At 47.7% G+C, this 23,086-nt stretch overlaps 1 protein-coding gene across 2 annotated transcripts in view; it reads left to right on the forward strand.

Annotated features, from left to right (window-relative positions):
• Positions 1 to 275: 275 nt before the first annotated feature.
• ext1b (exostosin glycosyltransferase 1b) overlaps positions 276 to 23,086 on the forward strand; it is a 122,127-nt gene continuing 99,316 nt past the window's right edge. For both annotated transcript variants that reach the window (XM_030063606.1, XM_030063607.1), the window contains exon 1: positions 276 to 2,125. In XM_030063606.1, the coding sequence (XP_029919466.1) occupies positions 1,182 to 2,125 (944 nt within the window). In that variant the 5' untranslated portion in view covers positions 276 to 1,181. The remainder of the gene's footprint in view (positions 2,126 to 23,086) is intronic.

The raw sequence follows: 23,086 nt of genomic DNA on the forward strand, positions 1-23,086 counted from the left end.
AGAATCTGCCTTTCTATGTCAATATTTTGGCAGAGGGGGGCTTTGCTCGCTGGCACATCTCCAAAGAAGTTCCCTGCAATTAAACTCCCCTCGCACTGCACTGCCTGCTCTCTCCCCATGCAGAGCGCTCTGGTTGTGAATGGGTGCATCCTCCGAAACCCCGCCTCTTCCGGTCCGAGCAAGGGACCAATGAACGGAGCCGGTGCGCACCGATGGGACGTCGCGTCAGCTGCCGTCGTGTCGGGATTGGAATGTTACCGACCAACAATCGGAACAACTGAGCACTCGGTAATTGGACACTAGGATCAAGGAATCCCGTCTTTTTGAACATTTTCCCTGCTATTTGCCAGGTCACACAGTAACCGGTGGTAGCGTTTGTTATTCTCGTTTCGACCGGGTAACTTCGCTTGCAGCCTGGCTCATCCGCCGATGAGGTTTTTTATTTTATGTTTGCGCGTATGAGGGTATATAGGGAGGTTGGAATAAACAAGAAGAGAAATGCAGGGATTCGTGCGGTTACAGTTGCACCGCTGAGCCGCTCCTGAGCTACGTCGCTTTCCCCCGGCTTTTGCTTTTCTTTTCACGGGACCATGGAGTGATAAAAGCCCGGAATAGGACAAATTCTCTCCGAGGCATTTGGATCGGAGCGCGGCGGCCACACCGACGGGTTTCACGCTCCCCGGTCAATGTGTTACCGACTTTAACGTCCAAACCGGGGGTTACCTTTCTGTCTGGGAGAGCCGCGGTGATCCGGGTGCCGTTGTTCATCCGGGGGGAGAGAGTTTGTAGACGGCTGTCGGACAGTTTTCCATTTGAATAGCCTCACACAGCCCGTCTGAATGAGGTGGAGGAGAAGCGCAGAGAGAGAGAGAGGCGCATATCTGATTGTTTCCAAGAGGGTCCAGGCAGCAGTACTCATCTTTGTCGGTGCACCCGAGCCGCTGTAGGTGCTTTGCAATGGTAAAACTCTACAGAAGAGGGAGAGACGGACAAGACTTGTAAAATCGCCCACATGCTCTGGATCAATCGCTGGATTTGGGAACGGAATACGCTGAAGGGGGGTTGGGGATCCTTGGAGGCTGCCGGAGGATGGAGCGGTGCAGCCGGGGCTGGTGAGAGCCAAACTTTGGGCCACTTTACATTTCCTTTTCCTAACCAACTCGCCCCTGTTCCCAGGACACATGCAGGCCAAAAAACGCTACCTGATCCTGCTCTCCGCCGGTGCATGTCTAGTGCTTCTCTTCTGCCTCGGAGGGGTCCAACTTCCAGCCGCGAGCAGGAGCCGGCATGACCGCAGCGGCAATGGGTACCGGCCCGACCAGCCCTGGCCTCACTTCTCGGACCCCTTACAACCTTTCCTGCCCTGGGATCAGACGGACACCGAGGAGTACAACCTGCACATATCCCCGAGGCAGAAGAGGGACGTTAACACGGGTGTTTACAAAAGCAAGCGGTGCCGCATGGATTCGTGTTTTGATTTTTCTCTGTGTAAAAAGAACGGATTCAAAGTTTATGTTTACCCCCTGCAGAAGGGGGAGAAGATCTCGGAGAGTTACCAGAATATCTTATCGAGCATTGAAGGGTCCAGGTTTTACACCTCCGACCCCGGACAGGCGTGTCTGTTCGTCCTGAGTCTGGACACTCTGGACCGGGACCAGCTGTCCCCCCAGTACGTCCACAACCTGAAGACTAAGGTGCAGAACCTGCCGCTGTGGAACGACGGCAGGAACCACCTCATATTTAACTTGTACTCGGGGACGTGGCCGGACTACACGGAGGACCTGGGCTTTGACATCGGCCAGGCCATGTTGGCCAAGGCCAGCATCAGCACCGAGAACTTCAGGCCCAACTTCGACGTGTCCATCCCCCTCTTTTCCAAGGAGCACCCGCGGACCGGCGGGGAGAGGGGCTACCTGAAGTACAACTCCATCCCGCCTTTTAGGAAATACATGCTGGTGTTCAAGGGGAAGCGGTACCTGACCGGCATCGGCTCGGACACCAGGAATGCCTTATACCACGTCCACAACGCCGAGGATGTGGTGCTGCTCACCACCTGCAAACACGGCAAAGACTGGCAGAAGCACAAAGACGCACGCTGTGACAAGGACAACACCGAGTATGACAAGTAAGTTGGGCTGAGTGGAGGGATTTTTTTGTGGTGTTTGACTCAAAGTGTTGGTGTAACGTTAAGTGGTTCGCTGCAGTCCTGACTGGTTACAGTTTTTACGCATGAAAACTGTGCGCAATGAGGTGCCTTCTGTATCCAAGTGGGACACCAGGCGCGCGTCCTTGAGGGTTCCCAAACCGTGGCGCAGCGTTTGTCTGTGCGAGAGAAAGATAGATAGAGAGAGAGAGAGAGAGAGAGAGAGAGAGAGAGAGAGAGAGAGAGTTTCATTACGTGCACTAATGTCATGTCATAACCAGTCATATCCACCCTGTAGTCTTCCTCAGTGACCGCAAATGAGTCATGATCAGTGAGTAAACCCACTTGAAATCAGTTTTGATTATCAGTTTTTATGGGCTTAAAAATAACCCCTTTAGGTAAATTCATAGTAGTCAGAATAGCAGCTAGTATCAGACTGACGCAATGAATAAGAGCCTTTTTGAAAACAAGCTTGATTTGTATTTTAGCCACCTTCTTACCACCTTTACATCATGATCCTCTCACTGTTCCCACACCCTTAAACCTCTCTGCCTCTCAAGCATGAAGTAGGAACTCTCCAGTCCATCTGTCAGCCACACACACAGCTCTCTCTCTCTCTCTCTCTCTCTCACACACACACACACACACACACACACACACACACACACACACATAGATGAGGAATTCAACCCCCTTGCCCCACTCCACAGGAGCAGTAGCCTGGATATGCAGGGACACGTTTCATATGTTCCTTGTATTGTGTGCAAATTAAGTGAAAGTCAACTGCAGGAGATTGGTCAGAAGTTGCTGGCGGTGTTACAGTGACCTTGTAATGACCAAACACAGCGCAACATAAAGTTACATACTGATTCAAACAATTCATGTAGGCTCTGGTGTGTGTGTAGCAGTTTTGTTTGAATTGTGAGGCTATTTAGTGAAAATAATGATGGGTTAATTATCAGCTCAATTGCTAGGAGTTATTGCCTTCATTTCCACTTAGTCCCTAGGGACATTAGATTTCCTCTAATTTTGAAGGTCTCCTTTTCATCAGGGTGGTAATGAATGATTCCCTTATTGAGTTGACAGCTATATGTGCACGTTTGGTATTTTTTAATATCGAGGGAAGCATTGTCAGTTCAAGTTTGCATCGCTAGGGAACATATGGAAGTCCACTGCCAAGTTCACTTGCCAGTGAGTGACGTTGGTTTGATTTGCATTTATCGTCCTGTGCGTTCTATGCCTGGCTAAATCCTGAATAATGTCAGGCGTGTGATAACAGCGCTCCTCGTCGTTTCTTTCTGTTTGTCTGTACATACACCGGGACAGGGTTTGAGGAAAAGGACAGATGGTGTACACATGGAAAGTTGACATGCACATATTTCCATCCTATCAATCAGAGAGACAGAAAAGCAAAGATAAGAGGGGCTCTTTAACTACATCCAGGTTGGCTCGAAAGAGGAAGTGACCTTTGTTGAACTCCGAGTGAACTCTCAACCCTCCAACTTTTTACTGACACACAGGTAAAACAAAAAACGGCTTTAGCAAAACTCCACAAGCACGCACTTGTCTGTCCATTCGTCATCCTTTTTTTTTTCCCTCTGCCTAGCACACATGCACTCTCGCTCTATCACTCTGTCTCACTGGATGCCTGTGGCTCGGTGTCACCTGGAGAAATGTGTCATCCATTATCTGACATTCCAGTCATTTCTGTGAACGAGCCACCTCTGCTCTGGCCTGCTCCGGGCTCCGTTTCTCCTCGTTTTCCCCCTAAAGGTGCGGTTATCGTCTCAGGATCATTTCAGTTCCCCAATCAGCTGATTGACACAGGTGATCTCAGCGGTGCAGGGAACCCGGCTCTGCCTCTCTGCTTGTGTGTTTCACAGTCGGTTTGTTTTGGTAAATATTCCTGCCTGTTACTCGTGTCATTTCCAGCAGTGATACCACATTTGATTACTCTGTTGTTACTGCAGCTCAATCAATCCAGCTTAATTTTTGCAGCACACTTGCAATAGAGTGGTTACCTGTGTGTTTTTTGATTTGTTTTGTTTTGTTTTGTTTTTTTGCTTATTATGCATCATAGTGGTTTCCAAACTTTTGGTGAACCAAACTTTTCCTTTTCTCATGACTCAGAACTGATTTTGCTGGCTGTTCAAAAGGCTACTTTAACAAAATTTAATCGGTGTTTAGACTACAAACCCGCCTTGGCATTTGGCAACACAGCAGAGCCAATAAATTTGAACTCATTTTTTTCTGGTATGATTTAGGGGCCTGTTTAAATTTAATTAAACTGATGCATTTTGTTTTAATCTAATTTAAAGCCCCCATGGGTGCCAACCCATACTTTGAAAAACCCTGACGTAGCTGTCTCAGGTAAATGGATCTATAGCCAGCCAGCCAGCCAGCCAGCCAGCCAGCCAGCCGGTGTCAGATCTGCATTTCCACAGGCAGAGGGAGCGATGCCTTACGGGGACGTCGTGGCGTGGACTGAGGAATGCACACACGTGTCGGAGCAGCTGTTCTAGAGGTTGATGAGGGACCGCTGCCAAGGCGGGCTGAATCACTGCACACTATACATACCTGGATGCTTTTCATCACACATAAGCTAAGCTCATACTAGTGTGGACACAGGAGGGTAGATGCTGCATGACATAAATATGCTATTACTTGCTATCAATACGCACCCAGCCACACACACATACACACACCGCCGCTGATACAAAACTGCGGGTGAAATCCCAGCAACATCCATGCTCATCTTTGCTTCCTGCCCTTTGACCCCGCTGCCTTCCAAAGGAATTCTGCTTTCCAGAGGAATGCAGCAGGAGGGGAGGTTCAAACCCAATTTAGCCCTGTGTGCACAGACACACACACACGTGCACACACTCACTCACACAAATGCTCCATGCTCCATACATCCATTCAATTGATTTTTCTCAGTTGCAATAGCTTTCATTTGGAGTCACTCCGTCCACTTCCATCCATGGCCAAGCATTGATGAAAGGGCCCATTCACTGATACATTATCCAATGAGTTCTCAGGGCAGCTGACAATGATCCTGGGAGAGGGGGACAGTGAAAAGCTATTACGGGCGTGACAATAGAAAGGTTTCATGTGTTAGGCGGGCCGCTGCACTCATGCCGTGGCTGAGACACCTTATTACCACACATTAATAACCACAATTTACATTTCTTTCCTCGGTTTTGTCTTGGATGAACAATCCTCATTTCTTTACAACAAAAAGCCACATTTTCTTAGCACGTTCCCCCCCTGTTATTTGCTTCTTTCCCGTTGCCTCCTATCACTCAGTCACATCCCATCATGGATTTTTCATTAAACGAAGTCCTCAGCACCTCCGGAAGGTCAACAGTAAGGTCTGCTATCCTGTAGAAATACACCTTTAACACAAGCACTTGTGTTAGTGTCGTGTGCAGGCAGTGTGCTGGCATAGCTGCGCCCTTATTCCATTGGCGGGCAGTTTATTAGAAATCAGTGGTAAAGTATCATCTAATGTAATGTGAGTCTGTCGCTTAACTTTGAAGAACACCATTATTACCGCTGAGTGTTCCGGTAAAGTCCAAGTGCGTGTGCTCCTCTTATTTCCTCTTTGTTAAGCCTTTCGCTGGCTGATGGCAGCGTCATCATCCCCCCATTTAATACTTAACCAGCTCTGTTGGCTCATATTGACTTTGTACTTTAGCCACTTCTCTGGCAGCTGCTGCTCAAGGTCGCCCAGGGGACTTGAACGCTGAGAGACAGAGAGACGGATAGCAGCAAAGTGAAGCGACGGGAGAAAGAGATTTAGAGAACGGAAAAGTCGAGCAGAAATGTGGAGAGCGAGTCTGTGTTTGCACATGCATGAACATGTGTGAAAGAGAGGGAGAGAGAGAGAGCAAGTGGGTAAAGAGATTGAGTGATAATAGACCAGTTTGTCTCAGTATGTGTGTGTGTGTGTGTGTGTGTGTTGGAGAGTTGGGATGAAAGTAAATGGAGAGTCCAGAAAATTTGTCTGTGGTGTGTTTTTCCCATTAGAAGCCAACGACTGTAACATCAGCCAAGCGCTGCAGCATTTTCATTTTCACAACTGTGTCATCAGCAGGAATTTTGCCACTTGAGAAAATCCTCTCAGAAGCGTAGGGGGATGAGAACGAGAACGGGCGAAGGAGGCCGGCCTCTCTGCCTCTCATCCCCCCCCCTCATCCTGCATGCTCCTCTCTCTTTCACTCCACTGTCTTTGCTCTCCTTCCCTCTCGCTGCCTCTCCCTGTCTTTACCCATCCGCTCCTCCCTCTCCCCTATCTGAACGATGTGGAAACGCTGATGTGATTTGGCTACAGATGGCTCCCCGCCACATTTCCATTCCCCGCGTTTTTACGACAACGCGGCGCTTGACATTTTGTTGACACAGCGCCACGGAACGGGAGGCAGTAGCCGATCCAGCTGAGCGAAGAAAACCAACAACACTTCCTCTCGTCCTTATCTCAGTAAAACACCATTATGAGCGGGGGGAAACCGCTCACCTGGATGTCAGTGCCGTAGCGTCAGCTGATAGTGGACTCGTGTTGGAGAGTTGGACTCCTGAGTGGAGTTACAACACAATCATGTAATTTGCTACCTCACTGTTTGGCGGGGGCGGGTGTCACACTCCCCGGGTTGCTGTTGTTTGTTTTTCCGTTGTCAGATTAATAATTCATGAATATTTCATGATTGCCTGTTCTGTCTCAGATAAAGTACCAGCGCATGATGGAGAATGTTAATGATGTGCCGGATAATTAGCTCAAATATGGTGCGACTTAAAATTAGAACTCTTTGATATATCGGTGTGTAAGAGCGATTTAAGCCTAGAACTACATAAAACCCCTGTTTGTTGTTTTATCTTATCACTCGGCCTATCCATCTCATGTCCCCCCCTCCCGACTCGCCCACCTCTCTCTTTCCTCTCACGCTCCCATTTTAATCACCTCGCGAAGCTGTTTCAGTCACTTCAACCTCATTTTGCTTCAGCATTATCTGGGGCAAGTCACTGTGTCACCGTTACATGAGAGAAGTCAACATGGCTTCGTTACAGCATTCCTGCAACCAGTTCCTGTTTAGCAGCGCGCCCGAGTCTCGCATCTCTGGTCGTGATTTAGTGCCTCGGCTCGCCCGGCCTTTGAGGTGTCGTCTCTGCTCCCATAGCTGCCGGTGATAATTAACTGTAGTTGCAAGAGTTTAGCAGCGCAGCGTAGGAACTGCTCTTTAAAGTGATTCCGTGAATTAGTTCGGTGACCAGTGGTTATCATCATTTCAGACTAGTTTCTGAAGCAGGATTGCGTGTTGAAGTGACTGCTTGCTGCTTATTAGGATAGTAGTTATTTCACTAAAACACTTGCAGCACAAAATTTTCCAGTTCTGTATGATTTGTCTCCCTTTCCTGGCAGCAAATCAAATTCTGCTTGAAAATACACTTCTGGGTTGCTTTCAATCCTCGTGTCCAAAACAAGACAGGAGCACAAACCGGACGAGGTGATTGGCCGCGCTCCATTTTCAATTATACAGCTGCGGTAGAAATGGTGAAGCGTGGCTGACATGAAGCGCGCCATTAAAGGTCAACTGTGTACCAGCGCTCGAATGTCACCGCAGCTTTGCAATGCACGCGGTAATGCAAAATGCAGGGAGTTGTATTGGTGGCTGATAGGCTGAATCATCACTGTAGACGATGGCTTTGAATGCATCGAGCTCAGCGCTGCAGTATTTTCTGACTCAGCTTAGGCGAATTTATTCCAGATTTGTGTTGCTCCTCATTTTTGGGTGCGTGTGGGTTTAGCCTGTGTGCATCTGCTCGTCCATCCATGACAGCGTGCATCTGTGTGTGTGTGTGCATCCTCGTGTGTGGGACTTTGTCCTTGTACGTGGGTGTGCGAATGTGAGCGTGTGTGTATGTGTGCGTGCGTGTGCGTGTGCACATGGGTTGGCTGGGGTCGTGACCCTGCTGCCTGTCCCGAGCTGAGTGACGAAGGCAAAGCCCTGCTCGCTGACCCACATTCATCGAGGGATTACCACCATGGCCAAGCAGCCCCTGGCCTCAGAGACGAGGAGGCTGGGGAGGAGCAAGGGAGGGAAATTAAAGGGGGGGGTGGACATGAACTAGGCAAACACACACACACATATGAACACACACACAGGAGCAAAGAGTGGCTGGACAGAGCAGCAAAAGTACAGCATCTCCACGCCCCCTCCACCTCTGGCTGGTTGGTGGAGGGAGATTGATCAGCTGGGAGGGTTTCCCCCCAAAATGAAAATCGATGAGCGTATTAGCACAGCAGTGGGGCAGCCACAGGAATCATTTCCTCTATTAAAAAGCAACTCACCGCCTCTGTGAAAAGGAAAAAAAAAAAAAAGTCCCAGTCCGGAGGCTGGTGGTGCTCGCTGTAACAGTAATTGAAAGAGTGAGGAATAACAAGGCGTCAAAATGAAACGCCTTCTCATCCCGGGAGTGTCAGGAAATGTTTGAGAGGAATGAATTAATAAGAGACGGAAGGCAAAGTAGTAAAAGTTGTAAAACCTCCCTCTCTTCCTCTCTCTCTCTCTCTCTCTCTCTCTCTCTCTCTTTCCATCCTCCACACTTGAGCCTCTCTCATCCTTAACTAGTGCTGATGCAGGGATGTTGAAAGTTTGCAGCCAGGCAGGTAAGTGAGTAGCTGCTCAGGTTTTGAAGGCTCTGACAGTGCAGAACAGAAAAGAGAGTGTGTGCCAGCTGATTGGGTCCTTGTGAGCTCAATTGGGAGAGACAGGTATCTGACTGGCTGAGGGGAAAAAGTGATGATCAAGACACCGGCGTGATTGGCTCCTCATTAAATTCTCTGCTGGGTTGGGGGGGGATTGGAGAGCGCAATGAGTTCACAGTCTTGACATCTGTCTCGTTTTATGGAGAGATTAATATTTTTTTGAAAAAAAAGCCTCTTCGCTCATGTCTCATCTTTCCTCCATGTGGCACCGGGCATGCTGAGACAGGGGGGTAACGCTGCTTGGATCGCACATTCCCCTTTCCATCATCCCTCCCCTCCCACATTCAGCTGCCCTTGTGTTTTTGCTATCAGCCCTGGTTGATGTTTTTTTTTTTTTTTTTTTTAATCGTACGGGCATCCAGCTATGAAATAACAGCAGAATCTGCCTTCTCGAAGAACCAGTATTCGTTTGTGTGTTTTGTTTTTTTTTCTTTTATCTCTCGTGGCGTCTGGTGACTGTAATTGCGTGGAATTAGATTGAGCCGGGTTTCAACAAACCCCAAATGGCAAACGGTTCCCCCCCCGCAGCGAAACCGCAAGGTCGCTAACGTCGTAAATGATGTTCCATACGAGGCTCTTGCTTTTAATCGAATGTTGTGGTTTCACTCCCGTTGAGCCCCCGCTGTTTTGCTTGTCTAACTAGCCTAGTTGGCACAGGTTCTGCTCTGACTGAGTCGGGCTGTAGTTTTGCCCTTGTTATCTTCTTGCCGCTGCAATGTGCGGCTTTTGATGTGTGTGTGTGTGGGACCCGACGTGGGGGTGGTGGCGGCACTGGGGATGGTCTTCCCAGGGGAATTGTCCCTCTTCCTGGATCATCCTGCGGCCCCTGGGTTCTGGAGCACCTGACCAGAGTGATCTCATCAATGAGGGGCAGTGGCCAGAAACTATGGCCTAGATCTGCTTTGAATGCTGAAGATAGACTCTCACAAACACACACACACACACACACATTAAACCTCAGTGCTACTTTAAAAAAAGACACATGTGCAAGCCAAAAAAAAAAAAAAAACATGCATTCACACACATAAACAAACCCTGATTAGAACGCAGTCCAGCAGCTGTGTTACTGATCTGGCCTCCTGTAAGCTCCATGATTCCCTCGGGGCGTTTCAGCAGCAACACTCGGGACTGGAGGGGGGGAGGAGGAGGGAGGAGGGGCTGGGAGGGTAGGGAGGTTTTTATGGCTGCACAGAATGGCAGAGTTTTATGGCCCCGAGAGGCCGTTCAAGCAAACACCTACCGACGGCACATCAATGAGGGCGGCCGATCGTTGACGTCAGCGAGCGCGCCGGCTTTCCCTCCCTTCACTTCTCAGCACCACGAGAGCGAAAACAAACACTTAACCCCCTCCACCGGTATTCATATTCAAATAGTAATTGTCGAAAGGGGGGGAGGATATCTGAGGAAGGGTGGAAAAGTGGAGGGGGGCTTTGAAGAGGGGGCAATAGCTTAAAAAAGCATTATGTCACTGAAGAATGTGTGTATGGCCAAATGTTTAAGGGGCCAAGGCCTGGAGGAGAGAAAGAGGGTTTTGTTGGAGTGAAGCTGGCTGGCTGCTGGCTGGCTGCTGGAAGGGCCCTTTCCCCCGGCCGGTTCATCGTGCTTTATGGCTCGGTTTGACTTCCCTCCGCGGGTGTAAAAGTTGGGGCTGCCCTCGGGCACACCAAAGGGGTCCTATTGTGCTAAAGTTTGCTCTCCCTCTAGAGGGAACGCCTGTGCCTTGTTGACACCGCAGCCCCCCATATGGTCCCCTTTACCCCCCCCCCCCTGCACCCCTCCTCTGCACACAGACATCCCTGTCCATGGGCACTGTGAAAGGCTCTGAACTCTGAACACCCCAATCCCCTTGTATCAAACCCCCGTTCCACCCCCCATCTCATGCGTCGGGCCCTCTACTCCTCCACCGTCCTGGCTGCTGCTCCTCTCCCTCTCTCTCTCTCGCTCTCTCTCTCTCTCTCTCTCTCTCTCTGGGTTTGAAGCCCGGACGCCGTCTGGCAACAATGGCCGCTCACACAGCGCCAGCCAGCGACAACGGAGCCCTCGTTTTGGTGGATTCCGCGACACTTCACGCATCAGTGACCAAGCCAAGACTAACCGGGGGGAGACGATGAGGAGGAGGAGGAGGAGGAGGGGAGGAGGAGGAGGGGAGGAGGTTACGAGGGAAGACGGCATCTGGTCTCGCCAAGGAGAGTCCTCAGCATGCCCAGAGCGTGGGTGGAAGGACTGACCAGAGAGGGGAAGACGGAATAATTTTGGTTTATCACTGTTTTTTTGTTTTTTTTTTCCCTCTCTTCTCCCGGGCAGTTTGTTTTGGTGGTGTTTATTCATGAGCTAGATGGGGCCTCCTTTTCAGATAAGAGACAGGAGCAAATGCATGCTTGCTTGGGGGAGATGTAGGACAAAGTGCAGCTGCTGGTGGTAGTGCTGGACTTTGTGGATGAGAAAGCCTTATTCCATTTCTTTTTTTTTTTATGGCTTTTCCTCTACCTCACACACACATTCTGTCTTTTCTCTCTGTCTCTACTCTCTTTTTCTCATGATTTCTTTCCCACGCTGCAAAAAAAATCACCATCTTAAAGAGTGAGTGGCATTCAAACACACAAAAATTGCGACAATTCAATTGCAATGGCAGCACAGACAAGTTATTTTTCTCTATGTGGCTCCAATGAAGAATCTGTTTGGGTATAAGCCTGTTCCCCATCTATACTATCGGTCAGTTGAGTGGCGTCTCTTTTGAAACACATGTGGGCCTCATTTGTTAAGGATGCCGCAATTTAACGCCCGGGGCTGCAGAGGTTTGCATCGCAGCGATTTCTCAATCTGGCAGGATATTTACCGGGAGGGATAATGTAAATGAGCGCAGCCACAGTTGACTTTGGGGTCGTTTATTTGACAGTTTTTTTTTGCATAAATGGAAAACCTTTGTTGTGGTTTGGCCTTTCGTTCGCATGACAACAGCCTTTTGCGGGCCTGTCTAAACATCTGGAGTTTGTTCATTTAAGTCCTCATCTCATTTGTTCTTAAGATGAGTCATGTAGATCGAGGAGGTTGTATATCCTATAATTTGCTTTAAGTCTGTCCTGAACTTGAAAATAGACTCTAACGGAGATTGGGAGGCCATTTGAATTAATTTACATTCCCTCATCCCATATTTTTGTCGTTCTACATCAGAATGCCCTAAAATACATAAGCAGTTGGCCCCACATGTAGGCCTATGTTTGTTTGTTTGTTTTCTGCCAGTGCAAACCTGCCTGTGGCACCTCGATAAATCAAGGACAGGATATATTTTGCATGTGTGTGTGCATGCATGTGTGTGTGTGTGCATGCATGTGCCCCCCTCAAAACAAAAGCTGGTGCATGATGCCTCTGTAAAGAGTCATTAAGTCTCTTATTGACTCTTAAAATCTCGTTTCTCTTAAAACAAGCAAATCTTCCAGTGGGATGAGATAATCCAATGCGATTTCGCTTCTTTCAGGAATTTCCCCGGGAACAAAAGTTCAAACAAAGCGGACTACGGCTGATCAGCCCACTAGCATCAAGAAAATGACGCTTGGTTCAAGAAAAATTCTGGAAATAAGATGATTAGAATTGGAAAAAAATGGGATTACTTCATCCCACTGGCAGATTTTTTTTTTTCACTTGTTTGAAGAAAAACAAGATTATAACACTGAATATGAGAGTCAATGACATGATGATTTTTTCGCAGTGCACCCTTTTCAGAGAGATTCAAAGCAGGCAAATTGAAATTAATTTAGAGCTCTCTCTCTCACACACACACACACACACACACACACACACAGCACCATCTAATCCTGCATACATGTGGAAAGCTTATGAAAATGCCGGCCGGCAGCACTTCTCCTGACCCTGGCCCGCCGCGTTCCCCAGTGCAAGGATGATCCCATTACATCATAGCCAGAGACATTAAAGGCATGAGGACCTTTTCTTTCCATTTGTTGTGTGAGTCATTATCGGGAAGATTGAATAATTTGGGGAGTCAAAGGTCTGCAGATCCAGCTGGCGTCGGATCCATATTTCAAGCTGCTACTCCACTGTGCTCTATTATTTTTCCCACCCATCTTTCTGCCGTTCTGTCGTCTGCCGCCGCGCCGTAGGACACATTGCTTCTTCAGCGGCTTTATTTTTACCCCACTGAATCCTGACTGGTGGTGTCTATCCGACCGCATCCCCCGCCCGCCCGCCCGCCACCAAAGCAAACCAAGGGAACGCGAGGGAGACGGAAAGAGCGCGCAAGCGGGGGAAAGGCAGTGATCCCGCTGAGAATCTGGGCTGGGAAGGTAAAGGGAGAAGAAGGAAGAAGAAACGGGGAGAAGAGGCGATGGAAGACGTGGCGTCGCAGAAAGCGTCTTGCTTTGTTTAGCAGCTCGACAGGGTGTGTTCTCTTTCTGGGGGGTGAATTGAAGTGTTTATTTCCCCAGAAAGTTGGGACACGACAGCACTTTGTTTTCAAAAGCATCTGCCTCTTGTTTGCCTTCGCAGCTCGCTCGCTCGACACAATGTTCTCCGTCCCTCCGTCTTTCTGAAGTGAGAGGGGCGAGAGGACGGGGGGAGGATATTTTGAAGTTTCCGCGTCATGCAGTATGTGGATCCGGTAGGAAAAAACGTGCTCATCACACAGCATCTGCAGTGCTTTGTTTAACACATACAGATGACACAAATAGGGAGGCCTTGGCAATAGCACACATTTCTGAGCCTGTAAGTCGAAGATGGCTAGTTTGAATCCATGGATGGCAAAATCTGCAAAAGACAATCTCCATTTTAAGAAGTAAATTGGTCTCATATTCAGTGTTCAAATCGTGTTTTTCTTTCAAAAGGGACTTGTTTGCAATGCTAGTCAACTTGTTCCCAGAATTTTCTTGAATCAAGTGTCAGACATTCCTGAAACGAGTGCAATGATCCCATTCCAAGGGCAAAGCCAAGTTTTCACCACTGAATCTGAGACTAAACAACTCATTAAGACGGATTTTTTTTTTTTTGCATATCAGTGTGCGGTATCACTTCAGTCAAGATGCACTTGAGACTCTCAGCGTTTCTCAGCGACCAAATGTGGAAGATAAGTTGTACCAGGCACTTCCCAGTGTAAATATCTCCAACTTTAGGAATGTGAAACGGGGCATCCTGCCAGCTTCAAAAAAGGTTAAAAATGACTCGGAGCTCTGTTACCTCTGCACGTGTTCCTGCTGCCGCCCATCTGTGAGAGTGTGTGACAAGATGTCTTTAATTGGTGGGCAAGTTTGAAGAAGCAGGTTTATCAGAGCTGCCAGTGCCGGGGATTAACCGGGCTTTGTAATGCACTGGCAGATCCTCTCCCTATTATTAGGCCGCTTGGTAACCTGCTGCCTTACATTACAACATGCGGCTCAGCTTTTTAAACGCTGATTTTAAAGCGGGCGAAGATGACTTCACTCGCTTCAGATCGTCTCGGAGTCGGATCCGCGCCTGTTTTTCGCCGCTTTCGACTTTCTTGCCTGAGTGTTTGCATTTCAAATACTTTCACTGTGTCGCATTCCTGCGTGCATGACGTCTGTAGCGGGCGCGTAATGATTTTTGGTGGGCATTTAATCAACAGCAGGGCTTGCTTTTGACCTGCATGATATGCTCAGTGTGTTTTTGCTACCATATTGAGGTGATAGGTCAAATTCTCCGGGGGTGCCTTGGAGAGAAAGAGGTAGGTGCTTGGGTGTGTGTGTGTGTGTGTGTGTGTGTGTGTAAAAGGAAGCGCTTCTGTTTGCCAGTGGGCCCAGTCTGGAGATTCTGAGGTATCTGGTGACTTGGAGTATTTGCTCACAGCTACATAGCTTGCTATCTATAAACACACTCATATATTCTACTGGGATTGCTGACTTTTTTAGGACCTTAAGGGAAGCATGAGCTAATGCATGAACTAATGTCTGAATATGCGCGCTATGTTTGAGCGGCGGTCTGAAACGCTCGCCCCGGCCGTTCTTTTTTAGTTACACAGCGTGTGTATTTTGTCTTTGGGCCGGGGCAGCGCAGGATTGCTCTCCTGTCTGAGTATCCGCGCGGTGTTTGCACTGCAGCCGGCGAGGGGACAGTCAGAAATCCAGACAAGTATGTGTTACGTTGACACGGCAGTCTGAGTTCTGTGTGAGCGTCTGAGTGTGTCTTTTTTAAGTGTGTGTGCGTGCCGTCGAGTCGGCGCACGGGCCCGCTGCCTCGCCTGCGTGCGTTTCCTCCAGTCGAGGCAGTGCTGATTCAGTAGTGTGTCCTTCCATCCTCCTTCCTGCTGCTTCCCTCAGTGGATGTTCTTCTCTTTAAGCCCTCAATCGCTGCACCCACCACACACACACACACACACACACACACACACACTCCCTCCACCCCCCACATACACAGCGGCATCTTGTTTGGCTGAACCCCAGTGCTAGCTTTAACTGTGGCCAGTCATGTGGAACCCCCAGAAGCTACAAAAAATGAATAATTTAACAGCGAAAGGAGTTTTTATTCATGTCTTTTTTGCTCTTTCGTCTTAAGTAGCATGTCCACACACTCATGCGCACACGTACACAAACACACACGCGCACACACACACACACACACACACACACACACACAGGCAGACATGTATTCAGTGCAGCATAGCTTGCTTATCCTCCTTGCGAGAGCAGAATGCAGGCAGCCTCCAGTTTTCGCCATTATTTTCATTCAGCGGCGTGGAGGCTGCCGACTTCCTGTATTATCTCCCTCTGACGTGGAGAAAATTTCATTTGAATTTCATCTGGGATCAGAGAGTGACCTTAAAGGCCTGTTTTTGGGTGAATACAGAGTGAAATTGCTGAGTTCACACGGTCTGAAGAGCAGAGGAGATTCATTATTCAATAAATTGCATTTAATGTGGAGTATGAAGCGAGACCGGATAAGCCGGCGGCATCTCTGGATGCTGATAAGCCTTTTAGAGGAAGACACTGGGGACGTTTTTGGGAAAGGGAACAGACGGACTACATATCAAAAAAAAAATAGATGCGTTGCTTTGCATTTCCCAGCTGCCATATCTGCTGGGGCAGCCGAGGCGAGTAGATCTAAGAGCTCTGTCATTACCGAGTTTGCTGTGGCTTCATCACCACTGCCAGATCTGCGATGCGTTTTCCATTTTAAATCTCCCTAAATAATTTAGGAAATCTCCGGCTACAGAAAAATCTTTAGAATCTCCTTTTTTTTTTTCATTATGTTTATCTTACGGACTTCTCCTTATCTGTAATGCTTACATATCTTCAGTTTCTCCATGGTCTACTCCGAGTCCCTTGTTGATAGAGTCTCTTTCTGGGCCTTCATCTACGGGTCCAATGTCAAAAAGTTTCTTCTGCGCGAGGCCGATATGGTGTGTACCGTTGGAGGCGATTTTGCTTCCTCGTGTCACGCTGTCAGTGCCGGCGAAACTTCCGCCGCTTCACTAAAAACACCCGTGCATCCTTTCATCGCAGGTTGTCTGAGCAGGGCCAAGCTCGCGTTAGCATTAGCGCCACCTTCCCAGCTAATCTGAGTGTAAGAGCAGGATTAGCACGGGCTGGTCTTCTTGTAAGCTTATCACTTCAAAGCTGTCCACATCGCCTGTCTTCTATCGGATTATACACTTTGTCTCCCTGCATCGCGAGCGCGGAGCTCAAGGTGCGCTCGGGAAACTATGGCTCACTCATATCGCCGTGCGTGCTTCATACGGCGCCAACGGGATACACATGCGCCGCAAAGATCGCTCACCCGGGCTGTTTTACATGTCTGAACACACTCTGTGAATGCATTTCATATTCACCTTCTTCCCTGAGAGTCACCTAAGAGTTACCTGTGTGAAGTGTAATTGTCTTGGTGGCTTGAGGCGTGATCACAGGACTTTAAAGAATTCATAATTACACTGCCTTTTTGCTGTAAATCTGTAAATTCATATATGAAAGTACCAAAGTTATGAAGTACACTTGATATGGAAAGATGTGTTTTTTTGAGGCCGATACCAATATCCAATATGAATTCCGACAGACCTGTCTTAAGTGTTTTTAACCAGCATTATTTGCTTTGCTCTGTTGATAATTTGGTAGAAAACCAATACTGATATTTCTATTAAAAGTTGATTTTGTCAAATACTGATAGTCTACCAACACATTGGACCATCCCTATACTGTTTGTCATCCCTTTTATTGAAAAAAAGGATGTAATAGATTACTCTGTAGTGTAGAAACTAGAATAGCCCCCTAAGTAGAATATCAATGTAATGGTGGTTTGTAGAGAGGTTTGGGTATGCGAGAGTCACGATTTTTATACATACAAAAGTTTTATTTTCCTTCCTGCATGCTTTCTGCCCGGTCCTGATCAGATCCCGACTTGCATCCTGCTCCGAGGGCAGACCGGCTGACACGGTGACCAAGCGGCTGCTTAGTTAATCATTGCCAAAGACAGCGTTACACTGCATAACCTTATCGTGGCCAAACGTGTGTGACCGGCACTCCTTATCTACGATTCACCACGTGGACAGATGCATACATGTGCCTATGTGCAAACACAGAGAGGAAGTAGACATGCACACCGACACACACACACACACACATACACACACCTGCCCACATACACATAAATCCACTGCTTTCCTAGAGGCTAGAAATCTAGGCTGCCAATGAAAAGGCCTGTCTATTGTTGAGCCAAGCACAGCAGGGCTCTGTTTTTACTGCTGAAACACAGGAGACAGAAACAGATTTGAAGTCCGTCGTGTTCCCAGCTCCCCACTGGATGACTCTTCTCTTCTCTTCTCTTCTCTTCTCTTCTCTTCTCTTCTCTTCTCTTCTCTTCTCTTCTCTTCTCTTCGGTCTTTGGGTGACAAAATGCAGCGGGGATCTATGATTTAGCATGCAGGTTAAATCACGGCCCTCCTCAGTGTGCGTGTGTGTACCTTTATTTGTGAGACTCCATGCGCTCCATGATGGGAACAGAGATCAAATCATCTTCAGTCACCTGCTGCTACGAAGCCCTGTCCCCACCATCAGATAGGAGTGTGTGGTCTTGTTCACACAGGACTTGAAACGGGGGCGTATCGCTTCCTTTTGGCACTCGTGCAGATGTGGGGGAGTGAACACACCGGCCACCAGGCGATAGCTGGCTACAGCGATAGTTTTGGCGTGTGGACTGTTTTCTTTGAATTTGGATTTCACATCAAACGCCGTGGAAAGGCACCATAGATGGTCACATTTGCATCGTCTGACCTCAGAAGCGCGTATGCAGTTTAAATAATCATCCTCCCGGTGTCTCTGCGATTGTTGTTGAAGCTGAGAGACGTATAGGTCCCACAGGTTGGCTCAAAGATAACAAATAAATGTGACTGCTTTGATGCAATAGAGCCTGTGGAGAAAGTGGAGAAGATGGATGATATGAAGTTAATCCCCAAAGTGGGGAAAGTACGGCGAGCCGTCAACATTGTTTCTACAGAGATAACATTAAAAAGAGATAAAGCTCGGGGTGTTGTTGCTTCAGCTGTTGGAGCACATCGGAAGCGGAGCCGTTCCTCCCTGGGTATTTCTTCTCCTGCGCTGCATTTTGAGGCTCCTGGACCGCGTGGAGGAATCCTCCTGTGGTCTAAACAGCCCAGCTACATCACATACATGTAAATTGTGCTGCGTTGCTGTTCAGCGTCCAATCTGAAGACAGGCGGAGGAGTTTGACTTTGATTCAGCCGAACTGCAGGAAACCAAACATGCTACTTATTATAATTATCATTATTATTATTATTATTATAACAGGATGTGGTAGGAGCAACTCAAGGCTCACCTTCTCTGGTCATACCGTTGTCTGATTGCAGAGACAAAGAGTTTATTGACGTGTTGTTGACAAACCGGCGCCGTAACAAGTGTTGAGCAGCATCTTTCAAACGTGTTTGGTCGGAAAAACCAAAAGCAGGATTACCGCCAGTGTCACCAAACGCGGCCGCAGCACCGGCTCCATGTTCTCCACGCTCGGTTGATTTGTCATTTTGTGCTATTGTCTGACGCCCCTCGGCGTGTGTTGTTTTTCGGTCGGCTTAAATAGTGTCAAGCCAAATCACACATAAATTAAAAAAAAAAAAACAAATAAAAAGTGCTCAGACTGGGCAAACTGAGTTACAGGTGGGCAAGTGCCCTGAGTTTGCACTTTTTGCAGACTTTGCCGGCTTGTTGAAGGAAGTGGCAAACAAATTGTGATTGGATAGCGCGCTGCATAATGTGAAGCAGAATGTGGATTGAATAGATTCCAGCAGGGTCACTTAATGGCCACTATAAAGAGAAGCCCATCGACTGTTCAGAATCAATATCATGGTCAGTGAGTCTGAGCAGTCAATAGTCACTGTAACACCGTGCAAGGGCAATATTGCAATATTCCGTGTGTGTGTGTGTGTGTGTGTGTTTCGGCCTTGCATCTATGTATCTGTTTGTCCGTTAGTTACTGTGCCGGCGAGGCAGGCTCATGCTTTCTGGGCGTGTGTTCACGGTTGAGTTTGAAAAGAGTTGGGTTTTATGTGTTATGTGTGGTATGACAGAGGTTCCTTCATAACGGCAGCTGCATAAAACTGTGTTAACCCTGCAGATTTGATCATTTTTGCACCATTTATTTATTCATTTGTTCACTTGTTTTTGTAAAGTAATTCATTTAAAGGCCTTGTGTATCCAAAACTGTTGAGTAGCTGTGCTTTTCCTCTCTGACAAGAATAAAATTTCAGGAGGCACACTCAATCCTTATTAAATACTATTTTTTTTTACCATGAAGAGGTGCTCAGATTTGGTGATATTGAATGTTAACCACAATAATCAGTGCCAGTTCATGCTGGTTGAATACCAGCAAGGAACACACAGGATGTGCGGTATGTTTGTGTGACTTGGATGATCACGTGTTTGTCTAGCAGCAGGGATGTGGTCACAGTTCAGGTTCCTGCAAACCGAATGGGAAGTGTAAAGTGACCCATCACTGACACAGATGGGTGTTGTTTTTCCAGGGAAGAAGAAGAAGAAGTTCGACAAGTTGCATGACAAAAACGACACAGTGAAGCACCGAAAACATGTTGCAGACACGAATTTCCCTTGAAATTCTGTATCACTGTATTAGTCATCCGCTGGGCCTAGCTGCTGCTCTGTCTGTGTCTGTCCACCTGGCCATCATTTGGTTTGTGTCGTGTGTTGGAAAGGCCGGCCATGCTGTCATGGGTCAGTGTAGTCACACTTTACACACTTTAGTTTTCCCAGACCCGAGGCAGCTCTGTTGTTTGAGACAGAGCTGGATTAAAGGAAGCTGAATCACTCACAGAGGGGAAGTTCTCCTTGTGTGTCATTCTGTTCCATTCCATTGCACGCACTCACACACACACACACACACACGCAGATGGGAAAGTGACTTGTTCTGCCTTATGCCGCTGCCTTGGTTCTTTACTGTTGCTTCACCAGCAGTAGAGTTTAATCATACATTTCCGTGCAAGGCAGGAAGCTAGTGTACACACACATACACACACACGCACACACACACTTATATGACCTGCTGGGCTTCATTATGGCAGACACTAGAAGATGGAAAAGGTTCACCAACCACTCTGTAATAACACTGGCATTCCTGCACCTGTTCGATAATGCACTCTAACAAAATTTTCCCTCTCTTCGCTCCATATCTCATTCCCATTTTTTCACTCACTCTCTACCTCTTGCACTTGCTTTTTTTCCCCCCTCCGCCTGCCTGCTCCCCACCTGCTACCCCAAACACCGGCATCCCACCTCCAGCTGGAGCCAGACTCAGTGGAGGGACTCTGTCGGGCTGCAGTTAATTGTAAAGGAAAAGGAGAGTCAGGGCTCGGGAGAGCTGAATGGCTGCGATGGTAGTGCCGCGGCCTGATGGAAGAACATTTGTGGCAGTAATTTAGCACATGGGCGCTTCCACCGCAGGGGTTATTGTATCCGTCGCGCTCGGCTGCGTCCATGCCGACCCCGCCTGTGTTTTCAGGCCGAGCGGCTCTCCTAAACTCACTGGCCTCCAACAATAGACAGCAAAATGAGACAGAGCAGACAGAGGGAGAGAGGGAGAGAGAGAGAGGAGATTGTGGAAGGAAAGATTAACAGGGTAAGAAAGCGAGTCGAGGCAAGGGAGTAGGGTGAATTGAAGCAAGAGGGACAGGCAGCACACACACACACACAGAGAGCCACACATCTACATATACACATACCCTGACAGGAAAAAAAAAAAGAAGTTCAAGAGACGGGTAACCTGTTACCCCGCACTAAAATCCCACCACCATCCAGGACTTGAGCTTAAACGCATTGACCGTCATTTCAGGCCTGTGGTCTGAACCCTAGAAACAAGCCTGGGTAATTATGAGTGTGGCTTCTATCAGCAGAGGTGCCAACAGTTCACCTGCTATTTTGTGACCCATGTAGGCACAATTATATAGGACATGATGTACATTCGAGCCAATCCAGGTTAGACTACCTCACTTCAACCATGAAATTCTGCGTTTATTTGTCAGCCGGATGTGCGGCCCTGGGTTAAATTGCCCCGCGCCGTCGTTTTGTAGCTGCAGCCGTTCTAACGTGATCGTTTTGAAATAACTCACCATGTTTTGGACTGAACGGGCTCATATTCACAGATGTAATGAGAGACCACCGGGGCGGAACGTCGAAGGAAATATGGTGTTTTAGTCATGTCTACATGTGGAATATGCATCCATTTCTTTCTTCTTTTTTTTTTTTTTTCAGCAAAAACATAAAAATGTGTTTGGTGTAAGAGACAGAGAGAGAGAAAGAAAGAGAGAGGGAGGGTGTAGTGCTGGGATGGTAAGCTGTGTCAGGCCAGATGAAGGCAGACCGCAGGAGGCCTGTGAGCACAACATAAACAGAGAGCATGTGTGTTTCTGAAGCCCCAGCAGACCACAGTGACTTGGTCTGAACCTGACCAAAACACAAAAACAAGCTGTGTGTATGTGTGTGTGTGTGTGTGAGAGAGAGAGACAGACAGACAGAATGTGTATAGAAAAACCACAACAGAGTCCCGGCAAACAGCTGCTTTAGCCGCTGTGGTCAGCGCTAACCTCCAACATGTCCAGACTTGATTTAACATCATTTTTTTTCCCCGCTCTCTCTGGCGCTTTCTGACTCGAACCAGACACCTCTGCTCTGCCCGTGTTAATTAAGTTCCTCAGAAGAGCACGGCTGATCCGGAAAGCCGTGATATATGCGGGCGGCGTTTGGAGCTAATGGAGAACAGCCGCGTGGCCCACGGCGAGGACGGCGGTTTGCAAATGGGACAAAATCGTATAACGGATAACGACGCGGGCTTCAAGGAACAAAAGCACCTTGATCGAGCGCTGTCAGCCATAATTGTGGGTATAAACGCCCATCTGCATCGCCTTAAAATGTCACCCATGTATCACGGCCTTAAGAAGTGGCATATGTTCTCCCTGCTAACATTTCCAAGGGGGATTTCTGAATAGGAGGTCCAGCTGTGTTGGGAAGAATGAAGATTCTGATTGTTTTCCTCGATATCACGATTGAAATCATTAAAAACAATAAAAGCACAAAAGAAGACACAAATATATTATATGGTCACATGTAATAGTTGCAATGAAAATCCAAAAAGTGAAAGTTGTGATACAGGTATAAGATTGTGCTTCATTTTATGGTGTAAACTTAAGCAGCCTAATTGTAATTAAGATGATTCATACATGAAATTCAGTGTTTTAGCTTTTTTGGAACTAAATATTAAAGGGCATTTCTTACATTACTGTGGTATTACATTTTGCTGGACTTGATACTTTCCCTACACTGCATTTCAGAGACTGCGCTTTTTCGTTCCCTGCTGCATTGATCTGACGGCTGTAGTCACTTTACAGCATAAGGTCATCCATACAAAACCATAGGATAAGCTCATAAAATATGACTCTTTATGATAGCTGAAATGAAAGGAACTTCACTATGGCTGCTTTGAAAATACAGACTTTAGCACATTTTACTGCTAATGCTTCTATGCTGTTACTGAAATAACATTTTGCATGCATTTTTCCATTTCGGAACCGCTAGTTTTTACTTGTGTGCAGAATTTTTGCGGACTTTTTCCCACCACTGCTCCCGTCCTGAGCCGTGGCTTCCTGGGCGTAATGGACAGATGGACTGGGTGACCCCTTGAGCCGTGCCAGGGAAAATGAGTTTGCGTCT

Source organism: Myripristis murdjan, chromosome 11, assembly GCF_902150065.1.
Source record: "Myripristis murdjan chromosome 11, fMyrMur1.1, whole genome shotgun sequence".
NCBI lineage: Eukaryota > Metazoa > Chordata > Actinopteri > Holocentriformes > Holocentridae > Myripristis > Myripristis murdjan.